Raw genomic sequence first — 16049 nt, 5'->3', positions numbered from 1 at the left:
ACTGCGGGTCTGCAGTTTCAAGGTATTAATAGCATATGTATGTAGTATAATACTGGAGTGTAGTATATAGTTGCATATTTCGTATAGAGTAGTAGTTATCTCTACGACATCGAGTTGTAGCTATCGCCTCCATCACTCTCTAGTCTCTACTTTTGTATTGTGCCTTTTGTCAACAGACTACCCGATCAGGATAAAGTGGTCCGCGTCTTGTCCCGCGTTTCGCTACCCTTGCTTCGACGCGACACATCTCAGCCTATCTTGTTTCTCACTCATTATGCCTTTTTAATCTTAATTTACTTCCTGTCGCTTCGTGTATATCCCGGTTACATCTACTCACATTCACTGAACTTCCTGTGAGTTTTCTCAAAATGCAGCATTCGCAGCTGGCCCCGCTTCCGAACGATGTGCCGTTTCGCATCGTGTCCAAGACTATCGGTCAAGGTGCCTATGCATGGTAAGAACAAGATCCATAGTATGGAACAGCCATATCTAACGCGATTGGAACCATTTAGTATCAAAAAAGCCTGCCCGTTAGACTCAGAGAACCCCGTCTTCGCCGTCAAGTACATCCACAAAGATTACGCCGCACGACATGGGAAGATCAGCGCAAGACAATTACAACTGGAAGTTACGGTACACAGACACGTCTCGGGCCATGGGAATATTATCAGCTTCTATCAGACGGGCGAGGACGATGTGTGGCGTTGGATCGCAATGGAGTTGGCCGAAGGCGGAGATCTTTTCGACAAGATCGAAGCTGACGAGGGCGTGGGCGAGGATATCGCCCATGTCTATTTCTCGCAGCTTGTCAGTGCTGTCAGCTTTATGCACTCCAAGGGCGTCGGTCATCGTGATATCAAGCCCGAGAATATGCTTTTGACCGGCGACGGGATTCTCAAGATCGCCGACTTCGGGTTGGCGGCGCTGTTCGAGTACAAGGGAACGCGAAAACTCTCGACCACATTCTGTGGCAGTCCACCATATATTGCACCCGAGGTAATTAGCAGCAGTACCCGAGGTCAGAACAAAGGAGTTGGTTATCATCCGGACCTAGTCGACATTTGGTCTTGTGGTATCGTGCTTTTCGTCTTGTTGGCCGGGAACACGCCGTGGGATAGCCCGACGGACGATAGCTTCGAGTACCATGAATACGTTGCGACCAAGGCGAGGACTACAGATGAGCTCTGGCAGAAGTTACCACCCGCTACATTATCACTATTGCGTGGTATGTTGACTGTAGATCCCCAGAAGCGATTCTCGCTGGAGGATGTCCGAAGGCATCCTTGGTACACCCGCGCAAACAAATACCTCTCCACCGATGGCAAGTTGAGAGATCCGATCAATCTTGCCACCTCGATGTTTGAATCGCTTCATATCGATTTCAGCCAAGATCCTCTTTCCCAATCCGGGAAGGGCTCGAGTCGCAGCTTTGACCCCATGGACATGGACGGGGATGATGGTGGTGCAAATGCAGGGTTCTCCTCGACACAGCCAGAGATGTTGGGCGGTGGCATGTTGATGGACTGGGACAGTCCCCATAATGCCGATGTCTTTTCTTCAACCCAGCCCTTTGGGAAGAAGTTTGCCTCTCAGGATGCAGCGATAGCAGGTCACCTTGAGGATGAGCCTTCTATGTCGCAGTTCTCACAGCAGCCTTCGGTGCCTGTGAGCCGAACCCAAAACGCGCAAAAGTTCCAGGACATTATCCCCTCTCGCTCAATGACGCGTTTCTATTCTGCCTGGGAACTCAAACTCCTCGTGCCTCTCATATGTGAGGCCTTTCACCGACTTGGGGTTCCAGTTCCGAGTGTCCCTGCTATTGGTGCTGGAGATACTTCTGCCATGATTCGGGTGATTGCCAAGGATGGCAGGATGTGTCCGCTTCAAGGTAAGGTGCTTATTGAGTGTGTCTCAGAAGGGTTATTCGAAGTGGAATTCATCAAAATCAAAGGTGATCCACTTGAATGGCGACGTTTCTTTAAGAAGGTGGCCATCCTCTGTAAAGATGCCGTCTTTAGACCGGACGAGTAGCGGTGTATCTGCCCTCTCTCTGTGGACTACTATCTTCTGTTTTTTTTTACGCTTCTGCCTACATAATTTATTTTCAAATGTACGAGTCATGACTGATTGATGGTGGGGGTTTGGGCCGGGCTGGAGTTTGGCCGTGGGAAAATAACACTTCATATCATTCAAACCTTTCTATTTCCAAGATGCATATAGCTTCAGCAATATACTTGTCTATAGACGCCTATCCATATTTTCGTATATTATTGTTGTAGCCGGTGTAAAAAGATCACGGAGCGGGAATATGCCCAGGTATAGTACTACCATGTTGAAGTTCTAAATCCCCGTTTTAAATGTAATCTAAAATATTGGTGATACGGTGATTGCTCCGTTCTCTACACCGATGGATGCAATTGGCTTCTTAGGTTATAGCACAGCGACTGAGACAAAAGATCACGCCTTGGTCCATGTCGAGTAGTCCGAATGAGTTCACCAAGGAAGGATCTAGGGCTTTATCTGGAATAGCGTGCTGCGCCCAAATTGTAGTAATTTACAATTCTCTGTTTGCTGTCACAATCTTGGAACAATCCCTGTCCGGCATCAACATGGTCCTCGAGGTTAGCGCAAGTGCGATACTGATATCACGGCACTTACTAACAATTGTTTTATTATCTGTAGATAAAAAGGAACAATCTAAGATTTAGGACCTCGAAAAGGCGAAAAACCATCATGCCTAGCTCATTCACCTTCATCAGCCGCTTACAGAGGTATCGCTGGGAAAGAGTGGGGTTCCAAAGCCCTAGCTCTAGTTATACATCGGCAATCCCAACAGGGATCTCAAAATTGGTATTACGAATCCCCAAGAATAATGTGGATTTGGAAGATTCTGTGCGAATCCAGAATGAAGTCGCATTCTTAGCTTTAGCACGCGATACATTGTCTGCCATCGATGCTTTAGTGACCCCGCGAGTGGAAGATGGGCAATTCTCAACCCCTCTTCTCTTAGCTGGATCCTGGAAGGGGACTCACTATGTTTGGATGAGATCCTTGCGCTAGATCACGATACTCGACAGTCACTGCTATGTCAGACAGCACGGGTAGCTAAAGCTTTTCAGGATTATCGGCTCTCTAAAATCGGTAGTATGTATGGTGTTTGATGATCAAGGTGAAAATCGTGAACACCTGTGGCGGACCCATTACGAGCCTATCCAGAATTTGTGAGAGGAATGTGTACCTGACAATTCAAAATGAGCGACCGAAGTGCTCATCTCAATGGTTGACGCGGTATACCTGGTTTACGGGAACGATTTCCATTCCTAGAGGAAGAGGTCAAATAAGTGGAAACTTGCTCGAGCATGGGATAATGCTTTATCTGATGTAAGAGTTAAAAAGCCCTCGACGATTGACAAAACGGGATATGTAGCAGATATATGGTGGCTGTCTCAGTATCTGTTTGAGGTCTAAGGTCTATTGGTTTATAGAGATGCTTTTGGAGAAGAGAACACCGGAGAGGCTGGATACGTTGAAAGTTGAGAGTGCAAACAATCTAGCTTCTAAAGCTTCTAAGAGTAAAATAGGGCTCGTTTTTATGAATTTATGTCACTTGTTATGCCACTTTTTATCAGAATATAATCCCAATTATAACAAAGAGTATATAATATATAGCATGTGATATCGAGCGGATATTCACGAGTCCCTATAAGGCAATTCCAATATATTTTTAGTCCAGTTTCCGTGTTCCGGGGTGGCTGTGCCGTGGAAGATATCAGAATGTTCTCTCAATTAATATATTAATATCTCTCCAGACGAATTCTATAACGGTGGACCCTATATCGGAAAGCCCTCCCGAGCCTGTTCGCTCTGAGATTGTCTCAGTCGTGCCCCTCCAAACGTCACAACCCCATCACTCAATGAATGAAACACCATTTTTATATATACTTATATACACTTATACAACATATGTACCCTCAATCAATTTGAAATCTAGCCCCTTCAACCCATGCCAATTGAATCCACGTGACGATCTGGAGTGCAGATCGCGGGGAAAAGTCGACAAAAAAAAAGGGTCTAGAATTTTGTTCAAGAGGTCGACATCCCCGTTGACATCCCCTCCTCAGGCTGCTCTCAATGCGGCTGATCCCTCTCCATGGATAAGTTGCCGGTAGAGATTCTGTCGAAAATCATCGACCGTAAGCCCCGGACCTTCCCCGCACCCGTTTCGACTGAGAACTGATAGTGCGATAACCAGACCTCGCTCCGCGAGAAAAGGTCCAACTTCAATTTATATCAAAAAAGTTCTTTGCTCTCGCCCGTGATAATAATCAATGGAGATTACACTGCTATGAACAATCATGGGCTGCTCGGCAGGCTGCCCGCTCTGCTGCCAGACCCTCGGAGAGTGTGATTGGCGACGCGACTGTTGCATTGTCAATATTAGGGCAGGAGTCGCTACTTGATATCATCCAGCCCTCTGTTCCACTAGCGAGCGAAGACTCTGAGGATACCCGGGAAGTGTCTCGGAGTGAGAGGGCGAGGGCTGCAGCGGAATGGGACTCGTCAGCTGAGGGGGAGCATGTGGATTGGTATTCGGAATATATTGCTCGCCACGGACCCATATCTTTATCATGGGTCGAGCAGCCGATGGTCCGTAAGGGGGAAGGAAAACGAGGGCAGTCCTACGAGGTCAAAGGTATGGGACTGCTCAAAGACTGGAGTGCAGCCAGACAGAACAAGATCGTTGCCCCGCTTGAAGATGGCAGCGTCTGTATCTGGGATCTGAATCATTCCCACTCAGTTGGCTCTCAAGCAAGTAAAGGCAAGATTCTTGGAGTCAGCGAGCCTGGAATTCTCATGACCAACCTGTCTGGTCGTCGGGATCGTTCTCCCTCGAAGGCTGCATTGGAGTTTATAAATCTAGGCGAGGGAGTGAGCGTGGATTCTCTACGACAAAGAGCCTATCTGGCAATCGGGAATGTTCTAAATGAAGTGGACCTGGAGACATTAAAAGTGATTTCGCAGCAGCGCTATCCCTGGTCGATTTTTGCCCTCTCCCAGGAGACAGATTACTCAGTGCCCTTGACATTAGCCACCACACTCAGTCTACATATCTATGACTCCAGGCTGTCGGCTGTCGAAGAAGAAGAGGCAATCAGCTCGCGATGCGAGCGGGTAGTCAGCTCGAATGCCCCCAAACTAGGCATGTTCGCACACTCTGATTCACCATTGTTACAACTCCAATCCAATGGACAGCCACCTACTCGTATACGCAGTCCAGAACCCTCAGATAAAGGAGCAAATTACGCACCACTGTTTCAACCTGGCCCTCTTTCCATCCTGCACCCGCCAGCTCCCCATGTGAATACAATTCTCCTTGCAGGACGTTTCCCCAGCATCTTATGCTATGACCGCCGCTACTTCCCTCGGCTACAGACCACAGTCCATTCCGGCGGTCGACTATGTGGTCTCGCCTCAGCACCAGCTCCTCGATTCCCCGTCTTCTCAGACTCCACCTACCCCGAGTCACATTCCGTCGTGGCATGCGGAGATTATAACGGACGAGGCTCGCTGGAACTCTATAATCTCAAACCAGTCCCGGAAGAAGATCACAGCCCTTCCAACACGACATCTAACCTGTACCCAGAATACAATAACCGTCAAAGTGCCGCCAGTTCCAAATTACTTTCAGTGGGATCGCACGGGAATCGCATCGTCTTTTCCGACGCCGAGGGGAACATCAAGTGGACCGAACGAAATGGTCGTTCAGAAGTGCGACGGTGGAATATCAATACCTCCCAGCCTGAGATCCCATTCGGTCGTCGCAGCCAACAGCCAACCCCACAGACAGAAGAAGACCAGCAGCCACGTGGGCTCTGGCCTTCTCAATCGCCGGGCAATAACGAGGTAGCCCGCAAGGTTCTCCCCCACTGGTGGGAATCTCACTGGAGACGAGTTACTTATCTGGACTGGAGAGCGAATTGGTCGTGTCAAATTTTCCATTCCTGAATTGCTTGATGAGAAAGAAATTGATGAAGACGATGAAGTGTTTATGCATGCGGAAGTCGATGAAGCTACACGCGAAGAGATGCGGCATAGACGGCGTGACGATTGGGAGAAAGAGCAGGGATATGGGGATTATATGCGCCGTACGCTTGAGAGACAGGCGGATGAGGTCCGATGGATGGGCAATCAATGGCTTGGCTGATATAGTTTTCATACATCAATTGCATATGGATACCCAGTTCTAGTGGGGTCGGACTCTTCGGAGATTCGGAAACATGAGTTAATATCTATTTCCAAGCAGTAAACTATAGAACATACTGTCTATTTGGAAAGTAATGCGGAATTAACGAAATTCCTTGACCTCGGAGACCTTGGAGGGGGACTTGCCTTTTCTAACAGTCCGAGGCTTAGCAATCGGCAGGTCCGCAATTCGGCTCCCCCGCGCCGAGATCACAGGCATTTCTAATGTTCTTGTCAGCTAATGACTCAAATTGCTAATATCCTGCTTGTTTCTGGGTTCTAGTCCAATTCGAGTATTCCTGTATTCTTGCTCTTGATTAATTCTTCATCCTCTTATCAAACCATATCTCCTGCATCCCGCGCACTTTCAACTACTCATCCTCACGTTCCTCATTGAGGGGCAAAAAAGAAACCAGAATGCCTTCCCCCACCGAAATCGCACAGCAATTCGACTCAATTGAGGATACAATCGCAGCATTTAGTAAGTGATCTTTCCGTACAGGAAATCGACTTCACCAAAACGAGCATCCAGCTACTCACGGCGCCCTCCGACCAGACCAAACCACTAACGAAGAGCTACAGAGAATGGCGAATTCATCATTGTCCTCGATTCGCAAGACCGCGAAAACGAAGGTGACCTAATTATCGCCGCCGAGTCCATCACAGCCGCCCAGATGGCCTTCCTGGTGCGCTATACAAGGTAAGAGCACCACCCGACCAAGCCAGCGGCGGGACAGTCCACAAAGACCCCTCCCCGGGATGGCACACGCACACCCATACCCACGAAGACAATGCGCCAATCCAAACCCAAAATCCAATTGAAACATTGCTAACAAATTCGAAAACACAGCGGTTTAATATGCGCCCCGATCACCCCGGACCTCGCCACCCGCCTCGCGCTCCCACAAATGGTAACCGAGAACACCGACCCGAAGTGCACGGCCTACACAGTCACAATCGACTCAAGCGACGACTCCGTGACAACAGGTATATCCGCCGAGGACCGCGCACTGACATGTCGCACTCTCGCTTCACCCACAGCGCAGATCGACTCCTTCCGCCGGCCCGGCCATATCATCCCTTTGCAGGCGCGTCCTGGCGGCGTGCGCGAGCGAACGGGTCACACCGAGGCTGCGGTCGATTTCTGTAAGCTTGCCGGTAAAGCGCCGGCTGGTGTGATTGCTGAGCTTGTTGAGGATGGGGAGATTGTTGAGGGTGTTGCGGAGATTGGGGGGAATAATGGTATGATGCGTCGGGATGGATGTTTGCGATTTGGAAAGAAGTGGGGTATTAAGGTCTGCACTATTGAGGATTTGGTGCTTTATTTGGATCGTGTTGAGGGGACTGGTGCTGCGAATGGGAAGCATTGAGCGGTGGGCTTGTATTTGATCTATGGGTTGTTGTGTTCCGATCGCTTTTATTGGGTCGTGTGCTTTGGGGTACTTTGTACATCACTACGCCTTCTCTTGGATACCTTTTTTTGTTAGACGAATTGATGCAAATATGGATAGACTTGTGTCTTCCGTGGGTGCGAGTATGAGTTGTAGAGAGATGGTAGATTCACTGGCTACATGAATGCACAAGGGAACGTTCGCTACATATATAGCTAGGGTGAAATGGAATTGATTATTTGATTATTTGGGTATCTATCATTTTCTGCGTGTAGTGTACAAATGTCAATGCCGTCGAAGCAAATGTAAAAACAATGAACGAGTTTCCATGCCACGACAGTCGGGCCGCATGCATCTCCCCAAACGCCAAAGCAATGCAAAACAATCATTGTATCAAAGGAACTTCTGATGCGGAACCGAGGAAAGTGAGACCGGTGCGACATCCTTGGACAACTCACTTACCGTTTGAGATGCGAGTAGTCCCTGAGAATGCTCGTCATATGAGTGTTGGTGGTCTTTCCACTTCGACGTGGCTTCTTGGACTTCTTAGACGGCGCAATGACACGCGGACCAAGCACCTTGTTCTTGTTGGTGGGTGTGATACCGAACTTGTCCAATTCCTCCTTCACTACATTCACATCGGGAACCTTGATCTTGTCCCAAATCTGCTTGAACTCATCGTCGAAGTGTTCAATCAGGGACGGGTCGTTAGGCCACACCATCTTAGGATGGTCATCCTTCTTGTTTCGAGTCACAAGCAGTTTCCCCTCCTTCTCCATCTGATTGATCTCTTCTTCGACGGTGGGCCAGCCCTCCCTGAGTTCGCGAACACTCATACCCGCCGCAGTAGTCTGAGTTTGGAGATATTTCAGGAGTTGCTCCGAGTTTCGAATGTTGTGAGGTGGGCGGAACCTGAATGTGCCCTCACCGTTCGCGCCACTCGGGTCAAACTCAACCTTCTCGTGTATCTGAAGAATGCTCCGAAGAGCCTGCACGTAGGCCTGGTCATGAGCACGATGCTGGAGTGACAGGTATGAGATGATATCCGAGAACTTCAGCGCAATGTTCTTGTTCTTCATGTGCTCGATCGCAAACAGCACTTGCGTCATGATATCCTTGCCCGTGCCTGTGTTGGCCGGCTGAGAGTAGACGATATCCGGGTCATGACGCTTCTTTTTTATCTCGGTAGACGATGACGGGGTCGGTGCGGACGATGGGACTTGGGAACTGCTAGCAGAGACCGGTTGATTACTGACCACACGTCGCTGCGTGGGCATGCGGTTTGCCGACTCCACGACACTAGCGTTGAAGCTTTTCAGCTGATTTTGAAGATACGACATGGTTGCGACGAAGGATCGGAGATCACTGAGACTCAAGAGAAGAATAGAACTGAGCTGAGATGGCAACCACTTGAGTTGACCTTGATCGGGCTGGAAGATTCAAACAACTCTTGGTATGTGTATCGTGAGTATTTGCCTGAGAGAACGGAGTACAACAAACCCGAAAAGAGCTGCGTAGATAATGAGGACAGCCTAGTCAAGCAGTTAAGCTTCGAGCAGAGTGGCTATTAAAAGATTGAAGGCCAGACAAAGAATGTCACGTGCTGAAGCTCAGCAACCCAAAGCGCGGAAATGGATCTCAGACGCCCTTGAAGTCACCTCACCACCATTTCTTCCAATTACCATTCCATTCAATTCTTCGTCTTCTCGACTTAGAAGACACGCATTTTGTTTGTTCACATCGTCATGACCTGAGGTCCTTCGGCCAGCGCTGTGTGTACTTGTCTGTGAACAGTACACGGCGCGCCCGTCCTCGAGGACCCAGCTCTAGCTTGCGCCGCTCATACTTGCTTTTCTTGATTTATCCGCCACGACAGCTCTGTGCTGTTACTCGTTCGACAACATGGCTGAAACTGCCATCCAACTACCCTACCTATCGTCTCACTATGCGCTTCCAGAATCGACCCTCACGACCTTACGGCAGGCCCCAACTGTGGAGCTTGTCAATCAACTTTTAGAATCAATCAATAATAAGGCTCATGAATACGATGAGCTCAAGTCTGACAAGCTTCGCTTGGAGGTAGAGCTTGAGAATTCCGTGCGCAGCAATGAGTCGAAAGTCAAGGTTCTGAAAGTCAGTGTGGAGAAGGGACACGCAGAAGTCGCCGATTTGAGGAAAAAGCTGCATGAAGCTGGTATATATCTCTATCTTTTGTTCCTACTGACGAGCTCCCTTCTAACATCGAATAGAAACTGCCCGTTCCTCACTCGAGACGGAGATCTCTACACTGAAATCCTCGTCCACGTCTAACGAATCCGAAACCACGTCTTTGAAAGCGCGTATTTCATCTCTGGAGGCATCCAACAGAGACACATTGGGCTTGCTCGAATCGAAATCTGCGGCCTACGACAAATTGGCCGAGGAGCTCTCGCTTCAACACAAGAAGACCATCGAATTACGACGTGAACTCTCCACCGTGGAGCAGAGTCTCCAAAGTTCCAACGCGGCATCTGCCAGTGCCCGCTTCCGCGAACAGAGCCTTCAACAAGAACTGGATCTCACCAAAAAGAACAACGAATGGTTCGAGACCGAACTCAAGACGAAATCCGCTGAATACATCAAGTTCCGCAAAGAAAAAGGTGCTCGGATCTCTGAGCTCCAGCGAGAGAACGAAGAGGCAAATTCGACAATTGACTCTCTTCGCCGAAGTGAGAACTCGCTCAAGAGTCGTCTGGACGAAACAGAGCAGCGATACGAAACCTCTCTGGCTAGCATTCATCAATTGAAGGAGGAAGCCATCCAAGCAACCGAATCCTTCCGCATTGAACTTGACAGCTCTAATCGATTGGCCGAGCTACAAGGATCTGCTGCCCAGACGGCCAAGCAGCGGGTGCAAGAATGCCAACTTGCTCTCGAAAAGACAAAGGATGATGCAGCACAGGAAATTTCGCGCCTCCGTGTGGAGCTTGAGACGGAGTCCAACGACAAGGGAGCTGCGGAGCGTCGAATTGGCGAGCTCGAGGCACTTGTTGGCCAGCTTGAGTCTGAACCTGCTAGAGGAAGATCAGCAAGCCCCGCTGTCTCTCTCAATGGAGGTGCACCAAGTACACCTCTGCGATCAAGCATCATGCGTGCTGGCACTCCTACTGGCTCGTTCTCACCCCGCGCATCTCGTGGTAAGGGTGGAATGAATGTCACCCAGATGTACTCCGAGTACGACAGAATGCGCACCGCTCTTGCAGCTGAGCAGAGAACCTGCCAGGAACTACGCAATACCGTTGATGAGATGGTTCTTGAACTTGATTCAACCAGACCTGAAATTGAGGAGGGACGAGCAGAACAAACCCGTCTCGACCACGCCGTAGTAGAGATGTCTACTCTCCTTGAAACGGCCGGGAAGGAGCGGGATAACGCCCTCAAGGAAGCCAGGAAATGGCAAGGCCAAGTCGAGGGCTTGGCTCGTGAGGGCGACATCCTACGTCAGCAACTTCGCGATCTGAGCGCTGAAGTCAAGGTTCTCGTCCTGGAGGTTGCTTTCGCAAAACATGGCGAAGAATACGACCGCGAGGAGCTCGAGAAAATCGCTCGAGGCGAAGTCGAAGAGTCGGCGAAGGATCTCAATGAAACCGGCCGCTTTATCAGCAAACACCTCACAACTTTCAAGGATCTTCACGAACTCCAGGAGCAGAACCACACTCTCCGACGTATGCTGAGAGAACTTGGTGACAAGCAGGAGGGTGAAGAGGCACAAGCCAAAGAAGCCACGCGACGGGCAGAATTTGACGAGCTGAAGGAGTTGCGGATCCGCGCGCAAACAAACCGCGATGAGATTACGAACCTCAGCACACAGATGCAGAGTTACGTCAAGGAGCGCGACACATTCCGCAGTATGCTCATGCACCGAAAGCCAACCGTTGACGAACAGTCTGTCTTCTCGCAGTCCATGCCTCTTGGTGCTGCTCCTCAGGGAGGTATGGATACCTCAGGACCTGACTACGCTGAGTTGCTCCGGAAGGTCCAAGCCCATTTCGATACTTTCCGTGAAGAAACCACGACAGACCACAAAGCACTGCGCCAGCAGGTCAATGAGCTATCGCGTAAGAACAGTGAGCTTATGTCTGACATCAGTCGGTCAAGCAGCCAGCTTGCTGCTGCTTCTCAACGTGCGGAGCTTCTGCAGAGTAACTTCAATATGCTCAAGAATGAGAATACCGAGATCCAAAAGCGTTATTCTGCTCTCTTCGAGAATGCTAATCGACAAGATCTCCGCACCCAGCAAGCTGCTGAAGACCTCGTGGAGGCTAAGGGTCTTGTTGAGAGCCTTCAGAGAGAAAATGCCAACCTGAAGGCCGAGAAGGATCTTTGGAAGAATATCGAGAAGAGGCTCATTGATGATACCGAGAATTTGCGGAACGAGCGCAGTCGTCTGGACTCATTGAACGCAAACCTTCAGACCATTCTCAACGAGCGTGAACACGCCGACTCTGAGAGCCGACGCCGACTCCAGGCCAGCGTCGAGTCGCTCGAAACCGAACTGCAATCAACAAAGCGTAAGCTCAATGATGAAGTGGAGGAATCCAAGAAGGCTAGCATGCGCCGAGAGTATGAGCAGGAGACATCACAAAAACGAATTGACGATTTGGTCACTAGCTTGAGCGCTGTCCGCGAAGAGCTAGTTGCCGCCAAGACCACTCGGGATCACCTCCAGTCCCGTGTGGATGAGCTCGCGGTTGAGCTGAAGAGTGCCGAAGAACGTCTGCAAGTCTTGAACTCGAGACCAAGCGTATCTGCTGGTACCACCGAGGGACCTACCGAGGGTCAGGAGTCTGGCGAAGGAAACGGCCTCTCACGGGAGCAGGAACTTTCAATTGAAGTTTCCGAATTGAAGCGCGACCTGGAGTTGGCCAAGGGTGAACTCGAACACGCCAAGCAATTGGCTGAGGATTACCAGGCCATCAGCCAAGCTAGTGAAGAACGCCTCGAGTCAGCCACGGAGACACAGGATCAATACCGCGAAGAGACCGATCGTCTTGTTGAGGAGAAGAACGCTAAGATTCAAGACCTCGACACTCGCATTGAAGAGATTTCAGCTGAACTGTCCGCCTCCAATGCTGAAATGACCAAGCTCCGTGAAGAGCAAGCGGAGGCGACACGTCGCCTGGAAGAGCAGAAGGCCAACTTCGAGTCGGAGATTACTCGCCTCAAGGCCGACAATGAACGACATGTCACGGCTGGACAGTACCATCAGGAGGACCTGAATGCGCAGGCCGAAATCGCCAAGCATGCTCAACAGAACTACGAAACTGAGCTTGTTAAGCACGCCGAGGCAGCGAAGAATCTACAGGTTGTTCGTGCAGAGAGTAACAAGCTCAGGCTCGACGTCGCTGAGCTGCGAACCCAATCCGAAGGCTACAAGACGGATCTGTCTCAGAAAGAGCAAAGCTGGGCAGAACAACGAGCCACGTACGAGGGTGAGCTCTCTGAACTGCAGAAGCGTCGGGAGGAGGTTCTCCACCAGAATTCCGTGCTTCACACTCAGCTGGAGAATATCACCAGCCAGATTTCGTCCCTGCAGAAGGACCGAATGAATGTTTCGGATGATGAGCAGGAGGGCGAACAGGGGGCCCCCAATCTCGAGGGCCTCCAGGAGGTCATCAAGTTCCTGCGCCGTGAGAAGGAAATTGTGGAGGTCCAGTACCACCTTTCCACCCAGGAAAGCAAGCGACTCAACCAACAACTCGACTACACGCAGTCCCAGCTTGATGAGACCCGCCTCAAGCTTGAGCAGCAGCGCCGTGCTGCGGCTGATAGTGACCACAACGCATTGAATCACAGCAAGCTGCTGGAGACTATCAACGAGCTCAACGTTTTCCGTGAAAGCAACGCCACTCTCAGAAACCAACTGAAACAGACCGAAGCCGCGCGTGATCAAAAGGTCACCCGTGAGAATGAGCTGGTCCAGGAGATTGAACCCCTCAAGACCAAGATCCACGAGTTGGAGAGCCAGATTGAAGCCAAGGATGGAGAAATGCAGCTTCTACAGGCCGATCGTGATCGATACCAACAGCGTATTCAGAACATCCTTCAAAAGTACGACCGTGTCGATCCTACTGAAATGCAAGAGTTGAAGGAGAAGCTCACGAGCCTCGAAAACGAAAAGACCGAGGCTGTGTCCGCGCGGGAAGCTCTCCAAACCCAGATCGAGTCACTTCAGGCTCAAGTCGCCGAGTTCCCAGGGCAGCTCAAGCAGAATTCCGACGATCGCGCCAATGAATTGCGATCCAAGCTCACAGAGCAATTCAAGGCACGCTCTAAGGACCTTAGCGCACGTGTTAAGGCCAAGCAAGATGAGCTCAATGTGGCCTTGCAGGAGAAAGAGGTCATCCAAACGGAACTTCAGACTACAAAGAACGAATTGGAGGCATTGAAGAGCAAGGTGGCAGAGGCGCCAGCCAATGTGTCACCTGCGCCTGCACCTGCCCCTGCCCCTGCTCCTGCTCCTGCACCTACTCCTAATACAGAAGAAGAACCCCCCCGTCAACGCTACCCCGGCTTCACAATTCCCAACTGCGACCATCGAAATCCCTGGTCCTGGTGACGCTCAAAAGATACAAGCACTTGAACAGAAGATCCAGCGACTCGAGGCAGCTCTTGCCGAGAAGGATGGACTTCTGGCGACCCAGACCAGCGAACAAGATACGAAGATCAAAGAACGCGCGGACCGCCTCAAGGATATGTACAACTCTAAGTTGAACGAGGTCAAGGCTGCTCACCGTCAAGAAATTGAGAAACTGTCCGCTGGTGAACAACCCACACCTGGAACACCAGGTGCGGGCCCGGATGCAACCCCTGCAACGCCGTCCAAACCGTTTGAGCTTGCCGGATTTACTATTCCCGAGTTGACAGACGCTCAAGCAAGAGAGCTGGTCGCGAAGCATGAGACTATTCGCACCATCGTCCGCAACAACATACGTGGTGGAGTAGCACGCGAGCAACAAAAACTCCAACAAGAAGCCCAAGCCTCTGGAGCCAATGAAGCCGCACTGGCTGGACTGCAACAGAAGTCGACTGAGGAAAGGGAGGCCTTGATCAAGGCCCATGAGAATGAAATGAAGGAGAAGGTCAGCTCAGCTGTCGAACTTGTCGAAAAGAAAACAGCTGCCCGTCTCAGCATGCTTGACACCAGATTCCGAACTGCGAATGCCAAGATTGATGTGGTATCAAAGGCTGCCACGGAAACTCCTCAAAAGCCCGTTGTGGAAGTATGGGAAATTGCAAAGACCGCTCGCCCTGCACCGGTCCCGGTTCCAGCTGCTAAGCCGCCCGTCCCAGCAGCAACCCCAGTCCAACCTGTTGCTCCCACCCCAACTCTAGCTGCGCCGCAAGTCCCAGTTACAGCTCCCTCGGCCCCAGTTCCTGCTCCGGCTCCGGCCCCTGCGGTGGCCTCTGTTCCTGCGGCAGCAGCCCCGAATGTTCCAACAGGGCAAGTCGCGCCTCCCACTGCGCCTGCCGAACCTTCTACCCCTCAGCAAGGTGAGGCACAGCCCACAGCGCCAGCCAACCCGTTCGGCCAAACTCAGCAGACCGATCAAACCCAGCAGGCCTCCTCTCTCCCCAGCAAACCTCCCGCTGGAAACCCACCTGGCCTGATGCGAGCTCTTCAATCAGGGCTTCCTATTGCACGAGGCGGACGTGGTGGACGCGGCGGTGGCCAGCAATTCGGCCATCAGCAACATGACCAACAGCAGCAGCAAGGTCATGGTCAGGGCCAAAACCAGCGCGGCCCAGGCCTTCAGCGAGGTCGCGGCGGTCGTGGTGGACAAGGTCGCGGTGGTAACCAAAATCAAAATAACGTTGCCCAGGCTCAGAGCCCCACTGCCAACCGTGGGAATCTGAATGCTTCGGCCCGTCAGTTCATTCCGGGGGGCAACAAGCGCTCTCGTGATGATGGCCCCGACACTGCCACTGAGGGTGGAAGTGGTGGAAAGCGACAGAGAGGCGGTGGTGGCCCGCAGCCTCGTGGCGGAGGCTCTTCTTAAGCAGCAATCGTCGTTTCATGCTTTTCTATTCCATTAATGTATTCTCGATCTTATTGCCAAATGCGGCGTGGACCTGTTCATGAATGGGTTCCTACGTCTACTTATGCCATATGGCGTATTGCTTTTCATGTTTTACCCTGCTACGCAGAAAGCAGTTTTGATTTCTTTTGTTTTTGTATGTATCTATTGAATGTGTGGCGTTCTTATGGGTCGCTATTCCTTACTCTCAACTGATAAAGGTTCAATTACAAGTATTTGGTGTACCACCAATATCACCACCGAAGATAGAGTAACCATTGTAAACGAAAACTGGGGTATAAGCTGCTAGAAGACAAGAATGTATCCAAGAAATGGTTCGACACAGAAGAACGCAAGT

The 16049-nt window shown here is 50.7% G+C and overlaps 5 protein-coding genes across 5 annotated transcripts; 4 read left to right on the top strand and 1 right to left on the bottom strand.

Annotated features, from left to right (window-relative positions):
• Positions 1–368: 368 nt before the first annotated feature.
• On the top strand, positions 369–2031 carry N7516_002153 (uncharacterized protein; the record flags this gene model as incomplete). Its single annotated transcript, XM_057214873.1, has 2 exons — positions 369–454; positions 513–2031. The coding sequence occupies 2 exons, from the start codon at positions 369–371 to the stop codon at positions 2029–2031; spliced, it is 1605 nt and encodes a 534-aa protein (XP_057076756.1).
• A 2119-nt stretch (positions 2032–4150) lies between these two features.
• Positions 4151–6205, top strand: N7516_002152 (uncharacterized protein; the record flags this gene model as incomplete). The annotated part of the gene is made up of 3 exons (XM_057214872.1): positions 4151–4193; positions 4253–5769; positions 5909–6205. 3 exons carry the CDS (start codon positions 4151–4153, stop codon positions 6203–6205), a joined length of 1857 nt encoding a protein of 618 aa, XP_057076755.1.
• A 455-nt stretch (positions 6206–6660) lies between these two features.
• Positions 6661–7613, top strand: N7516_002151 (3,4-dihydroxy-2-butanone-4-phosphate synthase RIB3; the record flags this gene model as incomplete). The annotated part of the gene is made up of 3 exons (XM_057214871.1): positions 6661–6724; positions 6826–6943; positions 7094–7613. 3 exons carry the CDS (start codon positions 6661–6663, stop codon positions 7611–7613), a joined length of 702 nt encoding a protein of 233 aa, XP_057076754.1.
• Positions 7614–8092: 479 nt separating this feature from the next.
• Positions 8093–8974, bottom strand: N7516_002150 (transcription factor TFIIE subunit TFA2; the record flags this gene model as incomplete). The annotated part of the gene is made up of 1 exon (XM_057214870.1): positions 8093–8974. One exon carries the CDS (start codon positions 8972–8974, stop codon positions 8093–8095), a length of 882 nt encoding a protein of 293 aa, XP_057076753.1.
• Positions 8975–9536: 562 nt separating this feature from the next.
• On the top strand, positions 9537–15673 carry N7516_002149 (putative filament-forming protein (Tpr/p270); the record flags this gene model as incomplete). Its single annotated transcript, XM_057214869.1, has 3 exons — positions 9537–9828; positions 9884–14091; positions 14156–15673. 3 exons carry the CDS (start codon positions 9537–9539, stop codon positions 15671–15673), a joined length of 6018 nt encoding a protein of 2005 aa, XP_057076752.1.
• Positions 15674–16049: the final 376 nt, after the last annotated feature.

The sequence above is a fragment of the Penicillium verrucosum genome, assembly GCF_028828655.1.
Source record: "Penicillium verrucosum strain IBT 35672 chromosome Unknown utg000001l_segment0_segment0, whole genome shotgun sequence".
NCBI lineage: Eukaryota > Fungi > Ascomycota > Eurotiomycetes > Eurotiales > Aspergillaceae > Penicillium > Penicillium verrucosum.
Note: the sequence above shows the minus strand (reverse complement) of the source record. Positions and strands in the feature narration are given on the sequence as shown.